The 23,457-nt window shown below is 42.3% G+C and overlaps 1 protein-coding gene across 11 annotated transcripts in view; it reads right to left on the minus strand.

Moving 5' to 3' along the window:
* Positions 1-23,457, minus strand: part of BACH2 (BACH transcriptional regulator 2) — a 248,706-nt gene that overhangs the window by 27,067 nt on the left and 198,182 nt on the right. For 10 of the 11 annotated variants that reach the window (XM_084827113.1, XM_084827116.1, XM_084827117.1 and 7 more), the window contains one exon: positions 11,741-13,291. In XM_084827113.1, the coding sequence (XP_084683239.1) occupies positions 11,741-13,291 (1,551 nt within the window). Of the gene's footprint in view, positions 1-11,740; positions 13,292-14,233; positions 14,482-23,457 lie in introns of all 11 variants that reach the window. The other variant, XM_084827120.1, reaches the window with a different exon arrangement.

Here is a 23,457-nt window from a genome sequence, read left to right on the forward strand (position 1 = left end):
CCACAACCCTTTAGAATTATCCATATTGCAGGCTGGGCAGAGGGAGTAATATACAACAACACTGCTGTGTAATTCACTGTTATACTGCTATTGCAGGTTTGGAGCGGGCTCTCCTAAGAGAAGGTCATTTACAGCAACCCTGCCATGTAGTCCAGTGTTAATATTGCTGGTTTGGATTCTCAGTCAAAAATCCCCTGTTCAAGAGACTTCTCTGGTTGCAGTGAAAGTTAATTTAGCTAAATTCCCCCTTGACTTCCTCCCAGGCCAAATCCAACACTCATTTAAATTTTGGACATGAAGTAAGACCCAAGTTAAGGCAAGGACTCCTGTCTCTGATATGAACGTTTGTATTTCAGCCACAGGCTCAGGTAACAACCCCCCCCCACACACACACACACCACCATTCCAACATTTTGTTTCAAGGGCCCACTTGTAGACCTATTTTATCCATCCAGTATGTAAATTTATATATAATGCCAGAAGATACTTATTGGAAATAAATCATTTACAACATTCCAACAGTTGCAAGTTTGGCATTATCTTCTTTTCCCGGGAGGAAAAAGGTTCTTGCACACTGTTAAGATGTGGTACCACTGTTGACTTTAGATTGGCTATAGACCAGATGCTTTTCTTGGTGAGTATGTCCATTTACATAATCTGGGCTGATTTTGTATTTTCAATGTTCTGTCAAACATTAAAAGACCTTGGAGTAAGGTGAGTGCAGTCTAAATAAAGGGTATGTTTGAAAAATAAACGTTGGTCAATTTGGATCTTGCAGAGAGTAAACATCTAACAAATGATTTTGTTTCAAGCTGGAAAGAAATCCAGAGGCTTTGCACTTTCAGTCTGGTGTTATAATAAGCCGTAACCAATTGCCTAGAGAAAAGAGCTTTTTAAGTTTCGATATTTTATATTTAAATAGCTACACAATTAATAGCTGTACATTTACACCTTCATATATCTGTCTTATTAAAATTCACAGCCAAGTGTCCTCCTTCTTGGGAGAATGCACCTCATAAATATTGCAAGTCTAGATAAGTGTATTGGCCTCCCCACTTCTAATGTCAGTGTTACTCACAGAGAGCGGCACAGTGGGTGACTCATCACAGTGATGGATGGCTAAGTTAACCTTGTGACAAACTTTAAAAAGCATGCAAAAGGACTCATTCAAGACCTGGGGATTTCTCCTGTGCATCACTGGATGACAGTGGCCCAGAATTTCCAGAAATGTATACTACCATTTTCAAAAAATGATGTGCATGATTGAGATCCTCATTTGTTGTGGAGCAGACTCCATATGTACCATGTACAGGGGCCCCAACAGCAGCCAGCCCCTGGTGGGCATACATTAGGAATACAGGAACACAGGAAGCTGCCTTATACTGAATCAGATCATTGTTCCATCTAGCCCAGTATTGTTGACAGTGATTGGCGGTGGCTCTCCAGGGTTTCAGGCAGGAGTTTTTCCAGCCCTACCTGGAGATGCCGGGATTAAGGACCTTCTGCATGCAAAGCATGTGCTCTACCACTGAGACAAGAACCTTCCCTTATGCTACTATGTGGCATGGCAATGGATAGCTATCGCAGATCAAGCTTCCCTCTAATCAGGTATCACAGATCCCATCAGTGGAGAAAAGCTTTTCAAGTGAAATTAGTGACTTCTTCAACGATTGTGTGAATTGGAAGCAGCTATCCAGGTGGTTAACTAGTTGTAATACAACACTGTATCACAGTTAACAGTGGCAAGCTATCTGGGTTAAGCAACTTCACACACAATCTGAGTGATTTCAATGTTGTCAATACACTCTAGGCCTGCAAAAGAAGGGTTTGTGATAGAGTAGCTGAAGCCACTGCAACCACACAGTTGGGTTACAAAAGTAAGTCATACCTACACTGGTGTGTGCTCTTGATACTTATTTAAATTTTTTTTACCCTGCTTTTAGTTCCCAAAGCAGTACACAAATATTGATCAAAACAAGACGTTCTGAAATACAACAGAAATCAAATCAAATATCAGCAGAGCACAAAAATAAAAGCAGCATCAAGCAGTGACATAAAACACCATTTAAAACAGCAAAATAAAACAGGCCGTGCAAAGGTTCTCAGCAGGCAGGATCAAAATCACTGTCCATTAAAAGCTTGGGCAGATTAGCATTTAAAAGCTAAAGGTGTCATGGGATTTCACTGAGAAGGGTAATCTATATTAAAACCAAAAGGAACCTGGTCACCCACCCACCTCACCTCTGACAAAGACTCAATGTCTGGGTAGATTTGCATGGGAGTAGGCAGGCCCTTTAGGTTTGTGTGGGAGTAGGCCCTGGGGCCCAAGCTTAAAGGGCTTTAAATGTTAAAACTAGCACTTTGAACTGGTCCCAGAAATTAACAGGAAGCCAGTGGAGCAGTTTTAACAGTAGTGAGAAATGTTCCCCTGTAGCTAGCTCCAACCAATAACATCACTGACGCACTTTGCACCATCTGAAGTTCCTGAATAGTCTTCAAAGGGAGCTTCACCTACAATATGCAGCCATAGTCTAAACTGAATGTTACCAGGGCATGGAAAACAGTGGCCAGGATGGGTATCTTTATAAATTGGGCATATATCTATTCAGCCAGTGTGGCGTATTGGTTAGAGTGTTGGACTGGGACTTGGGAGATCCAGGTTCTAGTCCCCACTCGGCCATGAAGCTGACTAGGTGACTTTGGGCCAGTCACTGACTCTCAGCCTAACCTACCTCACAGGGTTGTTGTGAGGATAACATGGAGAGGAGGCGGAGAACCATGTGAGATGCCTTGGCTTCCTTGTGAGAGGAAAAAGGGTGGGATGGAAATGTACTAATTTCTATCTAAATGTACTAATGAGAGCCAGTGTGGTGTAGTGGCTAGAGTGTTGGACTGGGAGCCAGGAGATCTGGGTTCTAGTCCCCACTCGGCCATGGAAGCTCACTGGGTGACTTTGGGCCAGTCACAGACTCTCAGCCCAGCCTACCTCACAGGGTTGTTGTTGTGAGGCTAAAATGGAGAGGAGGAGGATTATGTACGCCACCTTCGGTTCCTCAAAGAGGAAAAAAGGTGCGATATAAATGTAATGTAATGTAATAATAATAATAATACTATTACTAGAAATGGATCACTGTAATCCAAGGATGTATGGAGCTGAGTCACCATCACCTGCTCAAGTACCTCGCCCCAGAAGGGAGGGCTTGTAAGTGGCCAATAGTTGGCACCATCATTGGGATCCAAGGATGGTTTGTTTAGGAGTGGCCATACAATCACTTCCTTCAAGGCAGCTAGAATTACCCACTCTTTAAAAAGAGGCATTAACCACCTTTTGGATTCAGCTGGTCAACTTTCCCTTCTTAGGGCTTCTTCACATGGAGCTTTTATACTGCTATTGAAAAGGTTACTCATGGAAGTTTACGGGTCCTTTAGATGACATTGTCAACCTCCAGAGTGACTCCCACACTAAATGACCTTTATTCCATTTTTTAAAAGACTGGAGATAATGAGCTATCAAATTACAACACTTAAGATCTGCTTGAGTTCCCTCGTGAAAAGAGGAAAAGCCACAATAAGAGGCGCCAGACTACAGTGCCATCTAGCAGATAATGAAAAATTTGGAAGACTCGGATAAGGGGGGAAAGGAGAGGGGAAATGGGGGAGGAAGCGTGTGTAAAGGGAGTCTGTCATGATCCTGCATTTAACATGGAAGCAGAAAGCCACGTTTTAAATGTGGGATTTTTCGCTGGTGTAGAGATAATCTTAGATATAAGCCTAAATGGCAGATAAATACAGAGAGGAATCAGTAAACCACGTAAGTTGTCTTATCCCACATAATGTCACTTAACTATCCTAAGTACAGACATAGGGTCTGTACTTAGTACATGAAGTACAGACATATCTAAGGAATAGGGCTGGGTCACTCAACCTTTTTGGGCCTGTGAGCACTTTTGGAAATTTAATAAACTGTTGTGGGTACCACCACAAAATGCCTGCCGTGGGGGCCTGGCCAGTTGCAAATGACAAGTAACTTGCCCAAGAAACTGAGCAGAAGGCAGAGGTTGGGTTTTAGCCTCCATTTCTATGTATTTGATCTCACATAACAAAACAAAATACCCATTTCTCTTTCTTTATGAATCACCCCCAATTCTTTCCCTCAATCTTCCTGCATGCATGCACAAATACAAGAATGCACCCCATTCATCCATCTTACACACACACACACACACACACTCTGCCACCACCCACAATTGTTCTGCAGCCCTTTCAACCCCCCTTCCCCTTCCCCACTGTCACCCTAGTCCCTTGCTGCCCTTACCAAGCGCTGGTAGGAAGGGGCTCCTTTTCCCGATTTCCCCCTAACTTTTTTCCAGGGTGGCTGGGCATGCTGCAAAGTGCAGCCCTGGCTGAGGCTCCAGCCATTTACTATCTTAATATCTTCAGAGTGCCCCAGGCCAGTGCTGTGCCTTGCCAGACAGCCACCCTGGAAAAAAAAGTCATGAGGAGCTGAGGTAGGGGAGCCTCATGGGCACTGATGTTGGACTCTGTGGGGGAGGCCTGGACTAGGAGAACACAGTTACTAAATAAAAATGGCTCTGGCTGGGGAGTATCAGCTAACAAAATTGCAGTCTTATAAGAAAAGGAAAGCTAAGTAAGATTAAGCTGTGTTCATACATTACAAGCTGTTCTCTTAAACATTAGGTGCCGCTTTCAGTTTGCATAGCTCTGCTGATATTAGTTGAGCTATTCTGAGGATCAAGTCCTTCATATTCAGTTATTACACAACATATACATGGGTGGCTATGTGTAATGCAACTTGACACAAATGCTTTGGACTGTCATTCAAGAGCCCATGGTTGGTCATCCAACATTCTCAGTAGGCCAACTGAATTGTTTCACAACACTTCCTTTGAGAAACATCTCTTGAAAAAGAATGTACCAACCCCAGTTAGAGAGATGCTCTTAAATATAAAACAAAAGACAAGAATGCAATTCCTCCTGGATATTGATAATTCTTGGAAAAGAGTCTGCTAATGCTTTCTGCCCTTCTTTAATCTTCTCTGTAAAGTCTTCGCTTTTAAATTGTATTAAGTTTAGATTTTACTTATAGCATTCCAAGGGGAATATCACAAAAAAGACATACACCAATCCAGTTGTTTTTAAGTTACAAAAAGGATATTTAGACAAAAAGAAAAAGACAGCAGGTCACTAGTAAGCAGAGATGAAATCCTAATCTATATCAGTTTATAATCTCAACACATCCTTCTCAAAGAGTGTACTATTTCTACTATTTTAAAAGATTGTGTTTAGTACTTATAAGAAGTTGGATTGATGATTTTCAAGCTTAAGGCATATGCCTATTCTGCATTAAACTCTTGTTCTTACTTCTATCACCCTTTGAGGAACAAGGAAGAAGAAGAAAATAAAATTTTGCATGAACTTGCAGATCTGTCAAAAACAATTTGGTGCTTGAGGCCAAGAACACCCGTCCTCCACAGTAAAACAAATATAAATTATGTTAACTAGCAATTTTCTACTCCTTAATGGAGCCCAAAGTCTGCTTCCTGAGGTGCCACTTCACTTTGCCTTCTGGTGGGACTGATTCTGACCATATGCCAGTAGTTGACTAATCTGGAGGAAAACTCTGGCCCTATAATGTAACTGCACTGAAGCTGTCCTCTCTCTCTCTGACCATACCCTTGGACACATACAAACAAAGAGAGAAGATAATATTACCATCCTTCTACTTTGCATGTAACTTTGCCAACAATGACATTAACAAGTTTCTGCCAGACCTTGCCACTTGGTATAGTTTACATGCGTTAGGTATATAACATGTTTCTATGTTTTCTCTAACATTATGGTATCCTTCTGGACCGTCTTTCTGAAAAGGGATTTGGGGGAACAGTGTTGCAGTGGCTCCAGTCCTTCCTGGGGTGACGGCTCCAAAGGGTGGTGCTGGAGGACATTCGTTCCACCCCATAGCCATTAACATTTGGGGTGCCTCAAGATTCCATCTTGTCCCCCATGCTTTTCAACATCTATCTGAAACTGCTGGGAGAAGTCATCTGGAGGTTTGGGCCAAAGTGTCACCAATATGCAGATAGCATGCTGCTCTACCTCTCTTTTCCACTTATGAATCCCAGAGAAGCTGTGGAACAGTACTGGAATAGATGAAGGCTAACAAGCTGAAACTTAATCCAGATAGGAATAAGATGGAAATACTGTGAGTTGGGAAATCCGCTAATCTGGATGGAGGTTTAGATCTGACTCTGGATGGGGTTACACTCCTCCTGAAGGGCCATGAGCTCCTGGACTCAGCACCATCTATGGAAGCACAGGTGACGTCAAGGTGCTAGGAGTACTTTTTCCTAGTTTAGGCTGGTTCAGCAGTTGCTGCCCTATTAGAGAAAACTGACCTAGCCGTGCACTGGTTATGTCCAGGTTAGATTGCAGTCATGCACTTTATATGGGGCTGCCCTTGAAGACAACTTGGAAAGTGCAACTGGTGCAGAATATGAGAGCTAGAACGCTTGTGGGAGCTAGGCACTATTATGTATTTTTTCTGTTAGTTTCCAGGGCCAATTCAAAGTGCTGGTTTTGGCCTTTAAAGCCTTAAATGGTTTGGGACCATGTGGTCTGAAGGACCACCTATACCAAGCATTAAGATCAGCATCAGAGGCCCCGCTCTCTGGCCCACCAGCAAGACCAAAGAGGCTGGTGGATACTAGGGATAGCACTTTCTTCGTGGTGGCCCCACACCATTGGAACTCCCTTCTGAGGGAGATATGCATGGCCTCATCACTGTTGGCTTGAAAAAAAAAATCATGATGACACCTTTATTCGAGTCTATGTTTGATGTTTAAACATAATTAGCTGCTGCTGCTGCTCCTCCTCCAGTGTGGGTTGTACATGTGTGCGCGCGCATTTAATTGCACTTGTACCTTCATGTTTCTTCAATATTGTAAGCTGCCTTGTGAGTGCAGTGCACCCTAAAAGATGGGTTAAAAATTTTAAATTAATCTTTCTGCATGGGGCTTACTCAGCGTAAAGGAAAAAGGTAGAAGCAAAAATAAAACCTTTCACCTATTTACTGATATGCCAATTCACAGAGGGTCACTGGGCTCAGAAACGGATGTCAGGACAAGTTTTACTGAGCACTAATTCTACTCTGGGACTCAGTCCAAGTATTTTTTTTATAAAGCTCAAAATTCATTAAAAATGTGTACATTACAAGAGTTTTGCCTATCCTGCAGTAGTGGGCAACAGTTATACTATTGGTAGTATCTGTATATATATCGCAATTGTTGGCCTAGAGTGGCTGGGTAGCTGGCCAGATGGGCGGCTAATCAATCAATCAATCCATCAATCCAATAAATAAATAAATAAAAATATTTAAAAGCCTTGTTTTCAGAGACCAAAATGTAACAGCTCAGTGCATCCTGTTAAGGATGAGATGGCATAGCATGGGGCTGCTTCGTCAGTTAAACCTGAAAAACAAATGATTAATGCTTCCTAAGTGTGATGCAGAGTGTCTGGGGAAAATAAGACACCACCTGGGAAAGGGACAATAGTATATAAGAAGTCTGGAGAACATTCCCAGTTAAGAGTTTGTTTTCAAGTGCTATTGTTATATGTCAAATAAACACAGAGTAATACCATCACAAGCATTTGCTTTCTGCTGTTCCTCCCTCTATCTCATGTTCTCTTCCTTCTTCTAATCCAGGGATGGGCATTCTTTTTCTGTTGAGGGTGGCATTCCCCCTTGGGCAACCTGGTGGGCGGCGCATGTTGGCAGTGAGCAGGGCTGGTGCCAATGGTGGGCAAGACCAGAGCCAAAGGTGGGTGTGTCAGCCCTTTCTTTCCTTTCTCCCACCTGCTTTTTTCTCTCTCCCTCTTCTTTTCCATGCATCTGGCTGCCAGGGAAGGGAAAGGCCACTCTTACCAGAGGTCTGAACTGACTGCATGTAGAGGGCTTTTGAAATTAGGCTGAGGGCCACCGGTTGCCCTGCCTGTTCTAATCTGTACTATGCAAAATTATCACAGATGCAGCTATATGAAGAAATTATCGCTGCCTCTTGTTACATACTGAAAAAAGTCAGGAACCAAATGGTAAAGCAGGGGAAAAGAGAACAGGGGTGGCTGACTACACATATGAGCAATGCCCTTCAAGAGCACACCTCCCTCTTTGTCACAGCTAATGAGCTGATTTGCACATAATGGTGGCAAATTATGGTCTAATTAACCCACAGTTTGCTGGGGTCATGTACCACTGCCGTTTTGAATATGCAACCTCTGATTCCTCTGATTGGAGGCTATTTCGTGATGTGCGAACCCAGACACTATGGGTTAATCATGGGTTAAACAATCCACAGTTAACCTACAATTAGTTCTTAGGTTAACCGTGGGTTGTTTAACCCAAGATTAACGCATAGTGCTTGGGTTCGCACGTCAACAGAATAACCTCCAGTCAGAGGCTGTATATTCAAAATAGTGGCAGCACATGACCTTTGCAAATAGTAGGTAAATTAATGAACCCACGATTTGCTGCCATTATGTGAAAATGGACCCAACGTTTTGTTCAGTCATTCTGCTTTATTTAAAATGCAAACACATATGCATTAATTCCATCATTTCTGATTCAAACAAGAATAGTTAGAGCAACTTTATCTGTGACTTAAGCACACCTGGCACAAATTAGAAACGAGGGTTGTTGTTTTTATCAACATGCAATGCCTGGATACAAAAAGCCCACTAAAAGAAAGTGATGTTACAGGTTGCCGTTTTCAAATTGTTGCGTGTGGACTTCACCAGGACACACTCAAGCCAGACCTCTCCTTTACTGTAATTTTCCTTGTAACCCTGATCCCATATGAAGGTGACGTTTTGTCCACTCATAATATGTGTTGGAGAGGGGAGGAGTACAGACTCTTCTTACATGGAATATATGCAATCAAGCATGGAGAAAGGGAGAAAATAGCTTAGGAAGAAGTCCTCGAACTAAAGAGATAGGTGGTAGATTTTAAAGGTGGTAGAAATAAAAGGTGCTAGACATTGTTTATGTGTATGAACCCCCCCCCCCCACACACACACATCCCCCGAAAAGGGATGCATGAGTGCTATTAAATGGTAGTGCTGGAAAGTCCTCAGCCTCTTAAAAGTGCAATCCTATGTTCATTCAGAAATGTCCCATAGAATCCAATAGAAATTACTTTCAGGTAAGTGTGTATAGGATTACAGCTGATCAGTGCAATTCTATGCATGTCTACTCAGAAGTAAGTTTTATGGGGGTTATTCTCAGGTGAGTGGATATATGACTGCAACCTAAATGAGTTATGTACAAAAACCTGATTAGAATTAATCCATTTCAAATTAATTTGCCATGAGGTATGGCATGGGAGGGGACTTCACTTCTTTAGAACACAGTTCTTTGGATCTCAGCCACTAGGTAATAGAGGGCCATTTGTAGTCACAGCACCATTTTTCATTCAGCACTCCAAATTGCGACGACCCCACTGAGGAAAGCATCATTTTTCCCAGGGACAATATACTGCAGCTAAATGCCAAAATACGCAATATTTTGAAACCAAAAAGCTTTCTTTGGGAGGACTGTCTCGATGCCCCACAATGGACAAGCAACTGTGCATTTATTCCTCAGTGAACTGTCTGGAAAGGCCCTGCTTCCCACTGATAAGAACAATAGCAGCTTGGCTAAAAGTCTGTGCAAATATATTATTATATATGCCCCTTATAGCTTTCCTTTCAGACCCTAGTTCAATTTTTCCCTAGTGTGAAATTGTTTGCTTATTAGTGCCTGCAAGAGCTTTTTACTGAATGCAATAGCAGCGCTGTTACTGATGAGAAGCATAATCAGTTAATTGTTGGAAGGTCATATGGCTCTGGGCTAGGAAAGAGATGAGATTCAAGTTAGCATGACCTGATAAGGTATAGATTAACTCTCCAGGGATCTGAATTTTGTTTGGGTTGTGCTCTGTGAACACAGATATCTTATCTTTGCTCATCTGCTCTCTGCCCTTTTTTTACTTCCTCCAAATCAGGGGTAGGTAACTTTTTTGGGCCACGGGCACAGTTTGCAATTTAAGAAACTGTCCTGGGCACCACCACAAAATGGCTGCCATTGGAGACGCGGCAAAGGACAAGTAACCTGCTCAGTAGACTGACTAGAAGACAGAGGTTGGATCTGAGCCCCAACACACTAAACCACTCCTTTAAACCCAGAATTTTCAGCACGCACAGAAACCTATTTCACAGAAAATCCAGCTGCCACTAAGAAAATATCTTAATTTTTTTAAAAGGTGGAATGGGCAGGGCACCTTGGCGGGCGCCAAGAAAGGTGTCTGGGGGTACAGTGGTGCCTGGGGGCACCATGTTGTCTACCCCTGCTCTAAATGGCCCCCACCCATGGCTGGCATAGTTTAACACCAGCAAATAATGGTCACAATTATTATACCGTAGTTATAATAACCATATAATAGTTATAATACAAATAACTGTAGTTAGATTGCTGGGTACTCCCAGACTTGGACACTGCTCTCTGCCCCTCATCCTTGCTCTTGCACGAGCCTTCTCCTCTCCCATTTAGTTTTGGACCTACCTATGGTTAGCATTAAATTTGTACCAGCATTTTTGTGAATCAGAGTTTGCAACAGTGACTAGAAGCAGGCTTACAGACAGTGATTTGAGCTAACTAAATATCTGATCTGGCCGCAGTCGCACATGCCCTAGTTACATCCACTGTGGACCACTGCAGGTGCTCTTCGTGGGGTGGCCTTTGGAAACTTCAGCCGGTCCAGAATGCTGCAGCCAGACTGTTGACCAGGGCCGGTTACAGGGAACATTTTTATCCCATCTTACAGCAGCTTCACTGGCTATCTGTCTGTTTCTGGGCAGAATTCAAAGTGCTGGTTATGACCTATAAAGCCCAATATGGCTTGGGACCAGGTTACCCTCAAGACCACCTTCTCCCATATATGAGACGGCCTGAGTTTTAAGATCTTCGAGAGAGGCCCTTCTCTCGGTCCTGCCACCATTGGAGACATGTCCGCCGGGGATGCAAGAGAGGGCGTTCTTGGTAGTTGCTTCCAGGCTTGGGAACCTCCTGCCATCCTTCCACAGGCAAAGAGGTTTTTATTTAGGCAGGCTTTTAGCATTTAGGCTGATTTGTGGCTGAAAGGGTCTTAAACTGGTTGGTGCTACTTATTTCCTTCCCTGTGGCATTGTCAATTATGTTTTAATCTATTTGTGTTTATGTTCTGCTTTAAGATTCTGTTTTTGATATGGATTTTATTGGCCTTGGGTGCTATTTTTTGGCATAAAGGTGAGCTATAAAATAAACAAATAAAGTTAGTGGAAATGCTGATACAGGACCTAGTGCAGCTACAGTATATCTGAAACTGAAAAGGAAGCGGGGGCGGTGAGAGGGAATTCTCATGCATGACATGAGGAGTGGGGAGAAGCCTACACGCCTACATGGTGCTCCCAATTTCCTAACTCACTGTTAAGATGACCAAGCAGATGTCTGCACTTGAGTCTTTTCGTATGATAGCTTCTTACTGCCCCACACATATTTTCTGTATTTTTTTCTATTAGCCTGAGGGCGGAGTCAACCAAAAGTGGGATAAAATTGGCTATTATATCCAAAGAAGGCCATTTAAGAAAACAATGGGCTTTTTGAATGGGTCACAATCAGGTGTTAACAGGTGTACTTATCACAAATCCCTACCTCATGTCCTCTGTCTTGCACAGGACATGACTCACTGTCTGCTTCAGAGAACGATCCAGACTCATCGCTAGAGTTTGTTCCATAGGAGGGCTCACATTTTATCTGGGGTCTGACTTGGTTGTACATTCCATCTCCGATCATGCTCGGCTCCTGATGCTCAGTGGCCAGGAATCGAGCTCCTTGGGAACAGGGGGAAGATGAAAACTCACACAGAGGGAGGCTACAGGGAGAACCACCGCTGCCATCCTCCGCATAAGAGTAGGAGGAACATGAGCTGGAGGTCCTTGTTCTGGTTTCTAGAGGAGGAGACCGAGGGCAAACTTTAATTGGCACTGGGCAGCTGGTGTTAGGCCGCATCCGTCCTGGTAAGTGATCAGCTGCCTGTCCAATGTGAGAATAGGTCTGGCAGCTGGGAAGAGATTGGCTGCTTCCTGCCCACAGACCCTTTGGCACAGTCTCGGTGAGATCTTTGTCCAAGCTGCTCACGCCAGAATATGAATGCACCGAAGTGTTTACTTGGTCACAAACGTTTGAAGAGAATATAACGCTCCTCCTGTCCACCTCACCTTCCTGCTTACAGAGGCCTTCAACAAAGCCAGGACCCCTGAGCGGCGATCCCACTGTAAAATTGGAAGCACCCTTCTGAACGGCTTGGGAGAGTCCATAATTCCCCGTGAAAGGGACATAATCAGTTTTGTGGTCACCCTGAGTTGTCCCCTTGTCGAAAGGGCATGCTGGACTCCTGGCAAAGTGCTGTTGGGAAGTACTGGGGAAGCCAACTAAATCTACGTTTTTTGTTTGGTTGAAGAAAGACCTTAGGCAGGAAGGAGAGGAACCACTTTTAAGCCCGTCAGTTCCAGTGGGACTTGGCTGCTTTCGGTCCATTTCAACATCCCCCTCTTTATCCCTGATGTCAGGCTCATCTCCAGAGAGGCAAAGCGTGATGTTTTCTTCATCGTTCTCCTCACTCCTAGGCTCACTTTTAATCTGCCCTACAGCAAGCTCTGGCTTGAGGCCATCGCCAGAACTTTCTTCACTGAATGTGCTTGCGAAACCTGAGGTACTAATGTGTGATGTGTTGTAGACATTCTTGGTACAAGCCAGCTGGTATTTCTTGTATCTGGGGTACCGTGTTACTGCTTCTTTATCTAAACTACCCTTGCCGTCGTTCAGTATGTCAGAGTCGGGCAGCATCCCTTCCTCCTTGTCAGCTCCCGAACTGGCAGATTCAAAGTTAAAGGGCTCTGGGTGCGTTCTCTCTCTCGGGCAAGATATCTTGGACGTCTCTGACTCCATAGTCTCTTCTTCTTCTTCTCCCTCGGAGTTCTCGTCTTCATGCATCCGCTGATAGGTGGTATCCTTTTTGCACAGGAACAGGCCATCTTCATTGTTCAGCAGTTGCGTTTGAAGGAAGCTGAAGCAGGAATCCTCCAGGTTGTGCATGCGCAGGAATTCTGCACAGTGGATGACCTCTTGTATGTTTTCTCTGCTGAGTAACAGCTTAGCGGTGTAGGCAAACTGTAACAATGGACCAAATCCCCTGGCAGTGACCTGCAAAAAAACAAGGAAATTACCAGCATTACCATCAGCACTGCTATTGTCCCAAGCCTCTCAAGTGTAGTTAGATAACCTGACAGTTCTAATGTCCATAAATACTGCAGTGTACTAGTTAATCTTTCATTAAGTCAGCAGTGAAGCTACTTCCAATAATTAATGCTGCCTGCTCTATTTCTGTGTGTATACTTCATATTATAAGATGATCTTAACGTAACTTTCAACCCATGACTCAAAGAGCAATGAGGTCTTTGGCACTTGTGAAATGGCATTCACTCCAGTAACAGATTGTAATAAACTCATGGATGCTGCTAAATTTTCAATGGGTGCATAATCCTACCAATTTCACAATACTTTCATAAACTAGGCTGAGTTTACTCTACAAGCAGAAGAAAGTACACCAATTACTAAACTCATTATTCTGCTCCGAAAGTCTACAGCAGCCTCCTGCAACCTGGTGCCAAATGTGTTGAACTACAACTCCTATCACTTCTGTGCTGGCTGGAGATGATCAAAGTTGTAGCCTAACACATCTTGAGGGGTGCACCCAGTTGGGGGAGGCTGACACAGGTTTTCAAAGAAACTGGATGTTTTTTATAAGCTTTTATTTTTATAAGGTTTAGTTAGGACCAAGTCTCCACTGTGGAACAGCATAAATATTAAACAGTACTAATAAAAAATCTAGGGATGTTGGTGAAGGGCACTGAGTTTAGCCAGAGAAAGTAACAAAAGTAGGAAGACAGGAAAGAATAACCATGGGAGAGCTTTGTGGTACTGTGCACAATACCAACCCTCAAGTGCTAGAATCTCTGGGTGGATTTAAATGAGTAGGTAAACAGTAGTGAGTTAAAACCTTATATTTACTTTATGGCTTCTGTAACCACATGGGAAGGCCAGCTATGGTCTCCAACCACATGACTAAACACAACATTAACACACCTCTGCTTTCCCAGATTTCAGTGCTGCTGTGAAGAGGTAGCAATGCTAGGTTTAACCATGTAGATGGAAGCTACAGAAGATGGTAGGATTAAGCAATTACTGAATAGCTTCTGGTTGCATCTCTCAGACCATTCCCCCTCTGGATTCTGAGCTGTCAATAGGTGTAGTCCACATGCTTTCAAGCAGTTTCTTCAGTTATGAGGGCTAGAAGCATGCACATTGGTTAAAAATGAAGGGGAATATGAAATCTGGAAGAAGAACATCAAAAATGTTAAATGCTAGTTAACTGTAACAAGAAAATTGTTCACACAAAGGGCCAGGTTACAATCCCTTCAGAGAGACAAATTAGTATTTCATTAGTAATTTAATAGTATAGATATCTGGATTATTTTGATTTAGATAATGAGAGGTCTATGGCATTTGCAGATTTTAAAAAATATATATTACTTCATTTTTGGCCAGCAATATCCCTCATTCAAAGGTTTTGCCGTTGCACATTTTCCAAATGCACACAGGCTACCATTTCTCCAGTGACACTTAGGGTTGTATCTCTGTCCCCTGCAGTTCCCATGTCCCACCCCACTCCAAATCTGCTGCAAGGGGGAGAAGGGGACGTCCCATTACACAAATGGAAGTCCACTCATGCAGCGTTGGATCTGGCCCTTAAAAAGTGTGTTTTACACCAATTTTGCTAAAAATGTATAAAGTAATGTACTTTGAGATTTGTTATAATTTCTAATTGCAGAACTCATAAAAGAATTAGTGCTAAGGGTGGCTATAAAGCTTGCTTCTGGGAGGAGGAGGGGGAACAGTTAGGTGGGTGACCACATGTGAGAGGTCTCTGCAGTGGACCCACACCTCTGGAATAAGTTGCCATTGGGGTTCCACCATCATTGCAGGCTTTTAAGAAGGCCTTGAAAACACTATTTTACCTTCTAATACAATTGCTGCTGTTGCTGTTTTATTGCTGTTTTTATTGCTGTTTTTATTGTGTTCTTACTGTATTTATCATTCTTAATATCATATTGATTTTATGTATTTTATTGCTGTATGCTGCTTTGGGAGGGCTTCTGCCCTGAAAGGTGGCCTGAAATATTTTAAATAAATACATTATGTTAAATCACTATGGTACTGGTTAACCCACTGACCAGGCTGAGAAATTCTCTCAGAATATATATGTATTCTATTATTAATTTTGGGCTGGATTACTTAACTCAGATGTTAAATATACTACTTGAATATCGTTTGTTTGTTTGTTTGTTTGACATGATCTTCAATATGACTATTTGGAATAAAAATAAATACTATGAAAGTAAAGCAAACAGTTTGTAGACCGAGTAAACTAGTCCACTTTGAGGTCTCAGCTGCACCTAATCAGGGTCAGCGTCACGGCTGGGCATGGTCAGGCACCAGCCGATGGCCCACATCCCAGTAGGGCCCCCCTGGACTCGCCCCTCCTCTTAACCACTGCAACCTGCTTGTTCACCTGCCTCTTGCTCTGGCCCAGACAGCGGTGGTGATGAGAAGGAGCAATAAATGCTCACTGGCTCTATGCCTGTCAAGCAAGTGGTAGCAATGATGAGAAAGAGGATGAGGAGCAATCACAGCTGGTGACAATGGTAGTGAGAAGGTAGACTCACTGAGAGAGGGGGCCCATGACGGTGTCTCGCTCAAGGGCTCTCCAAAACCTGGAGCCGGCACTGCTGTTAATAAATATATTTGGTTACTGCCCCATTCTGGATTTAGCCCAAGATTCCAAGGACAAAAAATTGTCATGGTAGTTACCTAACACAACCACTAGGTGGGAGAACTGCAAAACAAGTGGAGTCTCGCCTAAGCTCTTCTAAAACGTTTTTGACTGGTACTTCTTTCAATGAAGTCTAGGCAAAATAAAAGACATTTCACTGACTCAGAACATTCCACAGTACATTTTTCTCTCAAGCTGAGTCAAGACTTTCAGGCCCCCAAAACTGCAGCATTCCAGACATCTGCTACTTATGTCTTCCTCTGGAGGATATTGCATGGTGTTGTTGACATAGTATTACAGACAGCTGCTTGCTCTTAAAAACACATGACAAAAAATCCAGGAGGAAAAAACCAAGCGGGGAAGATAAGGATCATTTGTACCTACAAAATTCTTTTATCCGTAACAACACAGCACTAACTTATAACAGGCACTGGGTAGCAATGCTATATTTTGAAGTACTGTAACAGGCGTACTTGCAAATTTAAGAGATGCCTCAGGAAGTCTTAGAAGCATTTCAGATTAGCACTAATGTTTCAAGTACATAAAATGGCAACTTTCATGATGAATGCAAGCAAGGCTTTGCTGGCAAGTGTGGAAGTTGGCAGAATCTGGAAGTAGCCTGAAGCTGTCTAAATATTGATTTGGCCTTTATGGTGGGTCCACCACCGTACTGTCCTTGGAATTGCTTGTATTTAATTCACTGTGACAAGAAAGCAGATATTCAGGGACTGTAAAGTGGTTATAAATATTGCACATTTTAAAGATGAAGATTTAAAAGCTGCATACATTACATCTACACACTGTTAGTAAGGGTTCCCCTCCACTCCTTCTGGGAGAAACCTTTCAGTGAGCTACAATGACAGCATAACCAAGAGAATCCATAATGGATACAATATTCTGCAGCATTCATGAGAAAAGTAGCGGTTTTAAAAAATGTATATTCAAAGGGTGCCAATTTGTTAAGATCCTACATAGAGCAGAGCAGCTTGTGAGTCCTGGACACGTTTCAACCTAGCATCTCAGCCCTAAAAGTGTCCATTCATAATGGTGCATCAAAAAGCATGCCACTAGTTTCCTTAGACACATCTTCTTACTGAATACCCACTCTGAATGCAGTGACCTCAATTCTGTGAAGCCATTGTGGACATGGACAAAACCCCTCTGTGCACATCAAAATGGTCGTGTAGGGTGTGTTCGGTACGGAGACACACATAGGAAGCTGCCTTATAGGGAATCAGGCCGTTGGTCCATCTAGTGCAGTATTGTTGGCACTGACTGGCAGCAGCTCTCCAGGGTTTCAGCCCTACCTGGATATGCCAGGGATTGAAACTTGGACCTCCTGAATGCAAAGGATGTGATGTACCATCCTCCCATCTTAACATCAGCTTGATATCACTTAAAATCAGGTGTAACCCAGACAACCCCACATTTTTAAGGGCACAATTCTATGCATATTTAGACAGAAAAAGGTCCTACAACTCCCAGCATCCCTCCAGCCAGCAATGCTGGCTCAGGTATGCTGGGAGCTGGAGGAGTTTCTTTCTGTCTAAACATGCATAGGATTGCACTCTACATGGTTCAGATTAGTCTGCGACCTTGTATTAATATGTATAGTTCCTCTGTGCAGTTACATTCTTCTGTGCAGTAGGGAGCACATTAGAATGTGGGAGATTAACATTCCAATCCCTAGTACTCAGTCATGAAGCTCATGTGGTGATCTTGGGCAAGTTGCTCACTCTCTACGACCCTAGAGAGCAGTTGAGGAGATTACAACAATGTAAGGGTATAGCCTATCTTGCCACTAGAGATGTTGCGGAAAATCATACTTCTTGGCTCAGAATATGAACCTCCACAACTCAAAATGCTCAAATACAAGGCAAGGTTTATGACTTCCATCTTTACTCCAGCTTGAATTTTAATCCAAACCCATGAAAAACTCCCCTCCCCTCCATCCAACTGGCACATTCACACTTCCAAAGCCCCTCTCCTTCTCTCCAGTTCATGAGCCGCCAAACACTGCTCATTTCCCTCCCACTCGCTTATCAAGCAGCTGTCTGAGGGCGGTCTCTTCTGCCCGTTCCGACATGTGAAGTGCTGCCCTACAAGTAGCCAGGTGGGAGAGAGAGGAAAGGGGGAATTGTCAGTTTGCAGGTGGGTGGGTGGGTGATGAGAAGCTTTTGCACATCTGATTATCTCATTTGGGATCCAATGAGGTCCAATTTGATTAATAATTGGTCTTTGAATAAACAGATTACTCATTAAAAACCCCCCATACCTTTGGTTTGTCAAACCCAATCCCAAAATACAACAGGAATAGCGATGTAGATACTTACCCATCTCTACTTTCCAAGACAACTTTGAAACAAGGTGGGAAAGAAACCTATACCACCATAAATAATGTGAGAGAGCTGAAGGGACAGCTTTAATCATTTTGTTCTTTTTACCATGTCGGTCTGCTAAGACCTTTTCGTGTTCTGCCGGTTTTCAATTGATTTTCTGGCTTTTATTATTGTCATTTTAAAAATCCTTGTAAGCTGTTCTGGAAGTCTTCAGACTGAATAGAGGTATGTTAAGTATTTGTAATAAAATAAATAAATACAAACTTCTACAAAATCAGACCCAACACAGAACATTTCAGTGACTGTTATCACTTCCTTTAGTTCTCTGGGCCTTTCTTTCCCACTTAGCCCATCTGTTTTTCAACTATAAAGTGCTTAAGGCAAGGGACCATCTCCTCCCACAGAGTCTGGATACTGTGGACTCTACTGGGACCTACGTGATTCAATGTAGCACCACTCATAGGGAATTAAATAGCCAACACACATAGTAGATGGATACTGATTTAACTGCAGTACAAACTGGTCTTTCCATAGTTGAAAATACTTTAGTGCAGCCCTTTCCAACCTGCCACAAACTTGTAGAATTTTTAAAAATGAGAAACATATGAAAACTTTAAATAGAACATTCGGTTCCTGCCTTTTCTCTGTAAGTTGCGCCAAGTGAACTGAACACATGTAGTGTTCAGTTCAGGGATTGGAGATATCCTACTTCCTTGGGGAGGCTCACTGCAGTCTATTAGGAGAATAATTTAGGAGACCGTATTTTCATCATTCCATCACTCTCGGTCAGGTCTCCTACTCTACTCATTACACGTACTACTCATTACACACATTGACATCCTTGAGTGTTCTCACAAATTGGGTTGCATTTACTTTCAGACATTTTCTTGATGCTAGCCCTGTTGCAATAGTGTTTACCATAATGCCATCAGCAAACAAGGATATTTATCCAATGTTAGAAGCCATACATGGCCCTATGCAGATATATACATTAACTAGGATTTAGGGATCCAAACCAGCCTGTGGGATCATGCACTCCTTCCTTCCTGCCTCTCTGTTCTCATACATAACTTCCCTCTAACCAACCATGTTCATTGTTATGGGCAATTCTGGTGCTTGTCAAACAAGTCTGGGGCCATCTTCAGGTTTGTGACAGTTGTCCATCATGTAGAACCCAAGTAGAGGGGGCAAGGGGAATTTGCGTGCAGATTCCTAAATTTTACTTATTTTTTCTGTCTGTACTATGCTTCAATTTTTACTTGCACCAGAGGTGGTTTGCTTTTAAAAAAAATTGGTAGTATTAGCCAATTTACTTAATGGCCTCACTAGGCATTTTCCTAAAGCTACAATTTATATAATAAAGCACTCTCTAGAAATAGAAGATAAGCTTAGTGACAGTTAACTCTGATTCTATTTTTCTCCACAGCCTTACAAAAGTCGGAGGGATTAAACATTATTTCTAATCTCATTGGCTGTAATTAGCATGCTCAAGCTTTCTTTTTAAAACACCCAGGATGCTGGTGTAACCTGTGTATGCGCGTGTGTGTAGACGTGCATGCACGCGCACCCCCCCCACACCAAACCACCTCCTTTAGCAAACGAGAGATGAACAGATGTTATGTGGCACACCCAAATGCAGGGTTGCTTATATGCATGTTTATAATTTTTGTACATTTAAGGAAAATTATTTGTTTGTAAAATATAGAGGACATGAATATCCAGAGAGAAAGGATACCATGTGAGCTTTAAAGCACCCACCGTATGGAATGTCCTCCCTAATGGTACTCAGGAGGAAACCAACCATGGCATATTTTAGGTGCCTATTAAAGACCCATCTTGTTTTCTAAGTCGTCTCTGAACTATTGTGCTGCTCAGTTTGTTTCCTCTGTGTTTTTAGTTTTAGTTTTAAATATTTTAAAAATTGTAACTGATGAACTTTTGTATTCATTATGATGTATTTAAATTTTTGATTTTGTAAACCACTTAGAGATATATTTTATATGATAAGTGGTGGATACATTGATTAAATAAACAAATACACATATTAAGATATATTATTTTTTTAGGTTCTAGTCAAGTGGTTATTCAGCCATACTAAAGGGCACAGTAGCCTGTCAGCTGCCTTTTTTCTCCTAAATTCTGACAGGGCTGAAAGGAGGTTGGGTAGCCAATGATTCAGTGAGGAGATTCAATGAGAACAGACAGACAAGCGTGAAGAATGTTTCCTGACGATCTAGCTACTGCTTTTTCAAAGTGGTGGCTTGATGTTTGACTGTGTTTAATGTAAACCCTGAAAATAAGAGCACTTCTGTAATACACAGTCCAAGTAAATAAAAAAGGGACCCCACAATTGTGACTCCCTTGGTGGGGGTCAGAATGGGAACAGTAGTGCGCATAACTATTGGTCTCGTATGGAATACCCAATACATGGCCATGACTTTAACAACATTCCACACAGTCAGCACAATAGCTACATATGTGCCAGCTAGGGCAGAATCACATTTGGCCATGTTGAAAGAGAAAGTCATTAGAATGCTTGGAAAATTCAATATACCTGCATTCAGAGAGCTATCTTGAAGGAAGCTGTGTAATTAAATAGCAAATGCACATTTATTGTGCAAACTCCATCTCCATCTCCTCAACTTATTGCATAGAAAGGCTGTTTGCTGCTGCTGCTGCTTCTAGTTCTTCTTCTTCTAGTTCTAGTTCTTCTCGATCTAGTTCTTCTAGTTCTAGTTCTTCTAGTTCTAGTTCTTCTAGTTCTAGTTCTTCTTCTCGTTCTAGTTCTTCTCATTCTACTTCTCGTTCTTCTTCTAGTTCTTCTTACAAGTAGAGTTGAGCTTAGTGATTTATGCAAATACTTTGACAGCACACTGAAATTGCACTGTGGTATATTTTGCTGTGAAATTAAGTCTTCAGAGCAAGAGCCCTCCAGTCAGCATTTGCTGATAAAAATGTTGCTGAGTAGGCTGGGGGATGTAGATTTTTGTGTTAAGTTTGTGTGTGTGGGGAGGGGGGAGGGGAATGACACTTAGTGAGTCTGTATCAAGCAGGAAGCCAAAAGAATAATAATACACAGACCATTACAAAATATGCACACATAAGAATGCCACCATGGGTTTTTAAATAAACGCTTGACTATGCATGCTCAAAGACTGCTATCAGTCTGGAGATTAACATTTCAAATGGTGGCAATAGGTTTCCTTTTATTATAAGCAATATTGAGGGGGGATTACAAACAGAAAATGACTTGATTCAGAGGTGGAACAAGGCTTATAAACTACTGCAACATTCCAAATATTGGGAACTTCAACGTGCTACAGAAGAAATCTGCTGTCACAAGAGGCTTCACTATTCCACTTGACTAGATACAAGGCAATTAAAATCATTAACTGGTAGGTTGCAGGCCTATATAAATGTCCTGTTTTCCCTCAGGCCAATATACTTTTTAAAACAGAAACCATCAAATGCTGCATCTATAGCTTTCATTTTCTGTTTAAATCTAGTGCTTTTGGAGAATTGGAAATACAGATTCCTTCATCCTCCCCACAACAAAGAGAGCCAGTGTAGTGTAGTGGTGAGAGTGACGGACTGGGAGCCGGGAGATCTGGGTTCTAGTCCCCACTTGGCCATGGAAGCTCACTGGGTGACTTTGGGCCAGTCACAGACTCTCAGCCCAACCTACCTCACAGGGTTGTTGTTGTGAGGATACAATGGTGAGGAGGAGGATAACGTAAGCCGCCTTGAGTTCCTTGCGAGAGGGAGAAAGGCGGGGTATAAATGCAATAAATAAATAAAATAAATAAAAAACTCCAGGCCATGAATTTGGCATACGTTGTTTTTGTACTTATGTTTCTGGATCTCAGGACTGGATGTGGTTGGATTTTTAATTCATTCTTTACATGCACATCAACACAGCATGGTTGAAAAAGGGGGAAATCTCTTCAAATGATGCCCTCAACTTAAACGAGGGGCTACAGTCTTAGATAATAGATTAAACAAAGGCTAGCAAGACTGTTATATACTAGCATATAAAATACTGTTGGTCACTCTTCTACATTAGTATGTGCTACTGAGACAGAGGCAAATTTAGACACATCTGAAAAAGCCTGATGGGTTAATACAGCAGCCTACTTATCTGATGCACAATGCCTCTTATGTAGTCATTTATCTCTCCCTTAGTAGGAATATAAAGAATGCTTTAAAAGGTACTATCAGCTCAAAGGCATTCTATGACCACTTGACAGAGAAGCAGACAAAGGATACATTCAGACAACACAATGCACACTTCGTTCCAGTCATGTTTGGAGAGATCACAACTGGGTGTTTAGGCTTACTCTACATTTTCGTGTAACAAGCTTTGCTGCTCACGCTCAGTAATCACACTCGCGTTGTTAGCTGCATACTTATTCTATATGCATGGCTCACAGTCCAGAAGCACAAATTTAAGTGTTCTGAAACCTATTGGCTTGGATCATAAGCTCACAGGAAGAGAGTTCCACCCATGGAAGGGACCCTGTATGTGTGGAAGGGGTCCTTCCATGAGTAGGAGCGTCTTTTTGTGAATAGAAGCAGGTTGCCTTCTTTGAGCGAAAATGTAGGATCCAGCCATTGTAAAATCATACCCTGGGTAATTTTATTTATTTAAAATATTTATATTTTTCCCTTCATTCAGAAATTCCAGGGCAGTGTACAATATTAGTTAAGAATATCTATTACAATGGAGGTTAAATTCCACAATAAAACAGAAAATCTAACAATTAGGTAATCATAGATATTACAATCTGCAAATGCTTGGTTAAACAGATGCGTCTAACAGGCACCAAAGCACCATCAGGACTGGTGCCTGTCGTACTGCAAGGGAAAGAGAATTCCAAAGGCGAGGTGCCACAACCAAAAAGGCCCTCACCCTGATCTGTGTCAGAGGTATATGTGCAGGTGATGAAACGACGAGGAGGTCCTGATCTATAGATCTCAATGAATGGGCAGGTTAATATGGGAGAAGGCTCTCCATCAGATAACTTGGTCCCAAGTTGTTTAGGGCTTTATATGTCAGTAACTTCACCTTGAACTTGGCCCAGGAATATACTGGTAGCTAGTGTAGAGGTGGAACATGCTCATGGTAGGTTGCCCCACTC

Source organism: Heloderma suspectum, chromosome 1 (genome assembly GCF_057233095.1).
Source record: "Heloderma suspectum isolate Gila_16-S chromosome 1, 16-S_ref, whole genome shotgun sequence".
NCBI classification, from domain to species: Eukaryota; Metazoa; Chordata; class Lepidosauria; order Squamata; family Helodermatidae; genus Heloderma; species Heloderma suspectum.